Source organism: Poecilia latipinna, unplaced genomic scaffold (assembly GCF_001443285.1).
Source record: "Poecilia latipinna isolate Pla-1442-1.1 unplaced genomic scaffold, P_latipinna-1.0 Scaffold1374, whole genome shotgun sequence".
NCBI lineage: Eukaryota > Metazoa > Chordata > Actinopteri > Cyprinodontiformes > Poeciliidae > Poecilia > Poecilia latipinna.
In genome coordinates, this window is record NW_015113990.1 from 73114 (window position 1) to 80353 (window position 7240).

Here is a 7240-nt window from a genome sequence, read left to right on the forward strand (position 1 = left end):
ATCATTTATTATTATTCTTGCTTAGGATTACATCTTCTCTCATCAAAGGCTTAGTCCATCAGTTTCAACATCATATTTCCTAAAATCCTGCCTTAAGGAAGTTTAATTGTTCTTGAGAATTGGAGAGTAAAAAAAAACGAAATAAAAACGTCATACCTGAGGTTATATGAAGAGCTTCTGGAAGGATGAATGTCAAAATATTAAAAATGGTTTCTGTGTTTTAGTTAATTGTTTATTTATTTTTTTTTTTGGCAGAAAAATCAAAATTATGAAATAGATCAGGATCCAAAAACTTTTAGTGAAAAGAGCAAAATACAAAAACACCGAGTAAAATGAAGAAGCCTTCTGCCCACCAGCCCTGCACTACGCTGTTTTATACACAAGGCAGAAGCAGAAGTTCATAAACTAAACGTATCTGCAGAAGAACACATTTCTTTATTATTGCAAATGTAAACCTCAAAGCTCACAAGTCATAGTCTTCTTCTGTTAATTGTGAGCTGCACCTTCCTTTTACTTGCTAACCTTCATCTGTTGCACGGCCTGTTGCAGTGTGCATAACCTCTGCGTCCTCTTCTGCACTTGAGCTGTTCACACCTTATTCTTGGTGTCTGACTTCTCTTTAAGTTGCTTCACCTCCACTATTCTTAGATTGTTGCTTTTGTACAGCCCTAATATGCAAAACTTTAAAATATCTTGGATTTTAAAGACACAAAAATCAACTGATTGTAAGATACACCTTCATCAACACACTCATATCCCCCCTCCTTCATTACAGAATAAAACTGAATAACCATTTTTGAATGTTTTTTTTGTTGTTGTTGTTGTTTGTATCCAGAGGCAGACTGACATACTGTTCAACCAGGAGTTTATAATCGATCAATTGATTGGTTTAGGCCCGGTTTGAAATCCCACCAACAAAAGAGCATTAGCCAATTGCCACATTGCCTCATTGAAAATGCAAAGCTCCTATTGCTGTTCTACAAAAGGACAAACTGGAATTGGTCTTTGAAGAAAAACGATTAACATGTTTGCAAAAAAAAAAAAACACTTGAAATGGATTTTCAGTTTTGACAGGGGCTTTTTAGCACCGTAAAAGTGAGCACATTTTAGTAAGCTATATGCAACACTGAATGAATAACTACCTTAACAACCATCAAGTGATGCTTAGAGACAATAGGCAGAGTTTAGGAGAATCTCAGGAGATACTTAGACGATCAAATTCAGATATTCTGTTATTGATTTAAGACCAAACCCACTAATAAAACATCTTCATCAATGTTGAACATCAGAACCAAAGTCCTGGAAAAGGACAAGCTATGATTAGGTTCTGAAGAAAATGTTGACAAATGAAACAAATATTAGGATATTAATATGAAGAAACATTTTTTTATAAATTTGTAATTATTTTTCTAGAATACATCTGTAGCGTTAAATCAGTGTCCATTGCTGTAAGACGGTGTTTAAAAAAAATCGTAGCTAAGCACCAAACTAAAAGGAATGGAAGGGAATCCTTTAAAGCTAAAAGCGCATTTAATTTTCACTGAATCGTCAAACAGGAGAGCACAGAAACCCAGAGCGGATGTTTTCCATGTACACTCTTCCAGATGGTTTTCTCAAGATCATTTTCCTTGAATTCAAAAAGTCAGTTTTAACACACAATCAGTCATCTTTTTATTTAAAGTCACAGGCCGCAGTGACTTATATTAATTCATTCATCTACTATTATGCAAACAATACACACACAATCCTTCTTCTATTGTATAATTTAATACGTGCACAATGCTGACATTCATTAAAGAAATATAATGCATATTTACATAATAATGTATTTATTGAAGTTGCACAGAATTAAGAAAAATAACAGTATTTTCTTCCAGCAGAAATACTTTCACATTAGCAAAACGATGGTTTTAAACCTGTTTTCTAAGCTTTAGCTTGCAGCAGTTAAATGTTTCTAAGCAGCATAGAGAAGTTCGCCATTAGCTTTATGCTACAGACTAAATGTCTGCATGTTTATCCCAAGTGAGGAAGTTAGGATAAACTTCCTCACAAAGTTCAATCTGAACTTTCTCTTTAAAGATCAGTCATGTGTAAATTTAGAACAAGATGAAACTGTTCTAAATTTATATGTGTGAAGAAAGACAATCACAAAATGATTTGGTTTGCAACTTGGCAGTTAAGATTGCTTTGAACACCAGTAGGTTTCAGAACATAGACAGTCTTACAGTCGCTAAGTTCAAGAGGTTTATCTTTGCTGATTATCTTGAACGTCTCATAAGGTGGAATGAGCACCTCCTGCTCATGATCTCCAAGCACTGCGTATTTTTTCAGATAACCTCCATAGCATGTTGTAATTTTAAAGCATGTTGTCTTACCAAACTTTGTCAGAGTTGATAATTTGGAGGAGGAGGCAAAAGAACCAAATCGAATTTCTTGGTTGATTTCACCTGTTAACGTGCATGTGGTTCTACGGAAAGTTGTGTAGCATTTATTATGGTTGAGGATCTGTATCGCTCTGGTCAGCCAGAAATGCAAAGAGTGGAATGGAAAAGATGAACTATATTGTTGTCTATTGGTCCGGACTGCGTCATTGAATGCCTTAAAGAAGTCTGCTGGTCCTCCAGCTGTGTAAACACAAATTGCTTGCATGTGATCTTTTGTTAGAGCTTCATCTCCTGGTTCTTTGTGTTTCATATTTCTATCTGCACAATTTTTTGCCGCGTTCCATGCCTTGCTGAATACATTATTTTTCATTTCCCTTTCAAAGTACGTCTTCTTGACCTTTGCTTCCATCTGTGCAGCACAGGTAGAGTACATGTCATCAACAGAGTTTACAGCCATGTCCAGTGGATCACCAATCTAAAAGCAATGAGAAAAAAAAAAAAAAAAAAAAGAGAGCAAAACAGGATGGAGATGAAGTTACATTCGCTTCACGTATTTAGTTGGAAATGACAGTGATGTTACATACTTCAATGTAGGAAACAAATAAATAAAAAAAGACAACAACATTGCAAACTTAAAATTTAAATGACCTTTTATGAATTTTGAAGGTAGAATTGTTTTGATGTAAGATTTAGACCCAAAAATTAAATTGCCCATGCTGCTGCAGTAAATATAATTATTTTTACTTTGGAAAAAAACAAAAAAAATCTAATTTGAAGTATATTAAATTTGACACTAACAAAAAGAAAACTTACCTTCTCTGGTTGAGCTTGAAGCAAGCAGCAAAGAGACAACCACAGAGAACCAATCAGGAACATTTTGGCCTTCATCCTCGCAACCCTGCAACAAATGAACAGTTCAGAAAGACAGGAAAACAATATTGATCAGTGTGATGACTATATATAAGAAATATTATAATTTTACCTCACAGGAACTCCAGCAAACACTATACTTGTATTTTAAAACCGTACTCAAATATTACCTTATTCCAAAAGCAACGTTGTTCTGTAATATATTATCAGGTGATGAAGCGTAGGCCAGATGAATTAGGATTTCTACAGTGGCTCCTCCTTAAATACTCTGCTGTCTAGGAAAAGACCCGCCCACAGACACACACGTGGAAATGCTTTTAAAAAATGTGGTCATATAGAGTGCTGGTGTGTTGCTGGTCTACACTCTAAATTACAGCATTATAGAGTGTTTACTACAGTTTGAAACAAACAACCAGTCAAACTGCTTCATTCAGAGCTAAAAATTAACTTTTTTTTTTTGCATACTACGTATTTTTAATCTACCCATGCAAATGTTGTTTTCACCTTATTTGATTTCACCTGTAATTAAGGAAGCTGTAATTTAAGGTTGACAACATAAAAATACACATTGCTTTTTATATTTATATATTTGTCTTCAGTGTGTTGGCATGCTTTGGTGAAACTTATGTTCTCTGATACTGAGATTAAATAACTAATATCTAGTCTTAATCAAGTTTGCATTTCAGTTTACTTTCAAACTAAAGAGTGTTGATGTTACCGTGCATGGAGAAATGTACTTATGAAAACGTTTTTTTTTTTTAGAAAAGAGGAGGATGTTGTATAGAAAAGCAGCTTATCTACAATAAGACCTGTAAAACAAGAAACACGTTTGCTCAGTTCTGACCCGCTGTTGTGATCTGCAAAATGACATCATCTCTATCCTACGTGCAAAACTTAGGTTTTCACATTCTTAATCACTGAAAAGAAGAAAAACCACACAAATTCACCCCTTTTTTCTATTTCTCATTTTCCCCATTTTTACACTCAGACTAATGTCTGACTAAGCTGCAGCATGTAACTTTAGAAAGTTACATGACTAAGTCTGTTCTCAAAACTCTTCTCAATCATTACAAGTTTTGAGAAGAAAGACATGAAGTCCTGCTTTCAAAATAAAAATATAGGAAAAAGTATTAAAAGTTTTGAGGGCATCCACTGACCCCGCTCCGTCAGTTTACGTGGCATAACCACATAATTAGAGTTGCATTAGAGTGTACCTTTTTTTGTGGTAAGGCAGTAGAGGTGCATGACCACAAGCAAGAAGTTCAAAGTTGGCTAATCATGACCAACACACTGATATCTAATTCATCATCCCTTGTGTTTAAAAATGGGGTCCAACTGACCCCACAAGTGTTAATAATTAGAAGAGACGTATCATTCTTGACACTTGTTTTTCCACAAACTTCTCCTTCTACATAACCTGAAAGAAAGGTCAGACAAATAAAGAAAAACTTAAGTTTCAATTTGATTTGCATTCAAGAAAAAGAGAAGTTTCAAAGAGTGACACAATTACTTTTGCTATTGAGACACCAAAACAAGTAAAATAAAACAGAAACAAAAAACAACAGTTTAAAACTATACAGCTATAGTAGTACTGATGTACTCATTGAAACTAACCTTGTTAATTTTCCAAACACATAATTGAATCTGTCTGTTAGCAGTTTGCATCATTATCATTTCATGCTGCTTCTGTGGTGCGTACACAAACTTGTCCAGGACAATAACAAGCATGACAAACGTACAGAAGCACAGAGAGGAAGTGAAAACTTCTCTCTTCCTCAGTCATCTGTCTAATCTGCGACTTCATGTTGTTTTCAGCTATTTACCATCAGTGTCTTCTTCTGTGGAAACTTCTGAGGACCTTTTGCCAAAGTTCAGGAATACATCACCAGGCAGATAAAGTGAGACTCGGTGAACTCACTGACCTTCTGCGCCTGTTTTATCCTGTTTGGGGGCAACAGGAAGGCTGGAAGCAAACCCAGGAGACCCTGAAGTGGAACCAAAACACACAACGCAACCTATGGGGGAATTTAACTGCCAGAAGTCGAGATCTTACATTTTACAATCTGAAATCTTGCGGATCAAGGAGTACCGTCGCCTCACAACTGTTCCAGCCAATAGAATTACAGTTTTCCACTTGGTACACTAGATAGTTGCATCTCCTTTTCGTGTGTTCTCCTTCTTTATGTTTACAAAAGAATAATCGTTTGTTTTTGTCAAATTAATGGTTTCCCAGCTGAGCAAAACTTATAAAAAAGATTATGGCCATTTCGCCTGCAATCGTTTGTCATGCGAATGTAAAACTGACAGCATATGTATGTTCTCTAAAATCAATACCAGCTTAACCCGACTTAAACACCTGTTCAGGATCTTCTAATTTACACTATTTCATCTTGATCCATTGAATGACTTTATTAAAAATGTAATATATTTTATCTTTAAAGTAGACATATCATGCTTTAAATCCTTCACTTTTATTCAGTTCAGGTCAATATAAAGTGGAACAGCAATACTTTGGTCTGACTTTGTAATTTAAAGCCTTGAAATTGGGTGTCTGTCTCTTTAAGGAACTCTTCAGGAAGTCATCACATCATCACTCCTTTTCTAGCTGCAGTTGAAGCTGTGCTCTGATTCTTGATTGTTTCTCTTTAGGTCCAAAAATACTTAATTCAGTTTTGCTTCCATTGACCTGAAGGAAGTAAAAGCACATCCACACAATCCTTTATTTGATCTTTTAAGTTCTTGAACAAGTTCACAGCAGGTGCAGATTGGCTGCTTTTAATCGGGCGGTGTCCAGTCATGGCACTGTGTTGATACGCTGCTACCGCTGCACCTTGGGCCGAGTCCACTTTAACTATAGTGTAACTAGAGTTGAAACATAGGACATGTTGTAATGACTTTGACCACTAGGTGGCGGGGTTGTTGCTTGAATTCTGTTCTTGTGCCGTAAGTTAGAAACTAAGTAAACGCTGCTGGACCTGAACTGCATCATCTCATCCCCAACTTAGTCAGAAGAAAGACGGAGCCGTCAGTCCACAGGTCCAGAGTGGACGGGAATTTATTGAGTGAATAATGTTAGAATTAAAATAATGAGTAAAACAGCTTTTTGTGAAAAGTTACATGATAACGATTCAGCTCATAACTGATCTGAATTCATCAGAGGATTTATTTTGTAAACATGTCAGATTTCTGATAAGAGTTATGACCATTTTTAAATGTATACAGATATTAAATAAAAGGGAAACCAGCATGGAACCTTGAGGTACTCCATGTGTGATTTTTGTCAGCTCTGATGGAGAGTTACCTGTTAACATAAGGTAGTCTCTGTTTTTTAGGTAAAACTCTAACCAGTTGTTTAAAACCCCACTGTAGTTCTAGGTTCTGTAGTGAGCACAGAAACTGGACTTTTGAACATTTGCTATGCAAGGTAACATGTTTGTTTACACAATCCAAACATTCATACTGTAGTTCAATTTTGCGCTTGATCTTTTCTTGAGTTTGTCAAGAATATTTTATGAGCAACATTATTTTATCTGAACACAGACGCAGCAAGGCTCAGGTGATCCAATGTGACGTTTATTAAAACAGAAAAATCAATCAGGAAACATAGCAAATGTAAAAAATGAAAGATCACAACCATCAAATATTTAACTACTTTAAAGACACTTAAAATCTTTTACAGTTCATTTAAAACATTTTCATTTAAAAGATTTCAAATAGCTTCAATTCACCACAGATATCGTCTTACATAAGACAAAGGATTCAAATTCAAGTCAAATCACACTGAATATATTTTGAGTCAAATTAAAGTCATTTCAGTCTAAAACAGTCCAATCATGCAGATTTAAATCTAGTTTCATATGCAGTTCACAATTCAAATTTTAATACAATACAGTCAAATGCAGATGATCGTTTCATTGTAGTCACGTAAGAAAATTACAATCTAAAGCAGCTCATCTAATTATTATGAGTTCTTGAGTTTGCAGCAA

At 35.2% G+C, this 7240-nt stretch overlaps 3 protein-coding genes across 5 annotated transcripts in view; 1 reads left to right on the forward strand and 2 right to left on the reverse strand.

The window, feature by feature from the left end:
- The window catches only part of LOC106962133 (erythroblast NAD(P)(+)--arginine ADP-ribosyltransferase-like), a 15049-nt gene extending 14639 nt beyond the window's left edge, over positions 1-410 (reverse strand). The window contains exon 1 of the mRNA XM_015056333.1: positions 157-410. The gene's annotated coding sequence lies outside the window, so the exon portion shown is untranslated. The remainder of the gene's footprint in view (positions 1-156) is intronic.
- The window catches only part of LOC106962129 (ecto-ADP-ribosyltransferase 4-like), a 54696-nt gene that overhangs the window by 33400 nt on the left and 14056 nt on the right, over positions 1-7240 (forward strand). The gene's annotated exons all lie outside the window — the stretch shown is intronic.
- LOC106962137 (erythroblast NAD(P)(+)--arginine ADP-ribosyltransferase-like) lies at positions 1659-3490 on the reverse strand. Of its 2 annotated transcripts, none has more exons than XM_015056341.1 (3): positions 3425-3490; positions 3198-3282; positions 1659-2859 (listed from the first exon to the last, which is right to left on the reverse strand). In XM_015056341.1, exons 2-3 carry the CDS (start codon positions 3270-3272, stop codon positions 2146-2148), a joined length of 789 nt encoding a protein of 262 aa, XP_014911827.1. In that variant the 5' UTR covers positions 3273-3282; positions 3425-3490; the 3' UTR covers positions 1659-2145. The 2 variants fall into 2 exon arrangements, with proteins under 2 accessions (XP_014911827.1, XP_014911826.1); XM_015056340.1 differs by having other exon boundaries at positions 3367-3485.

Coding starts and splice junctions, on each gene's coding strand:
- LOC106962137 (XM_015056341.1), bottom strand. CDS start 3,272: ATGAAGGCCAAAATGTTCCTGATTGGTTCTCTGTGGTTGTCTCTTTGC. Junction 2,860..3,197: donor TTCAAGCTCAACCAGAGAAG/GTAAGTTTTCTT, acceptor CATTGCTTTTAG/ATTGGTGATCCACTGGACAT.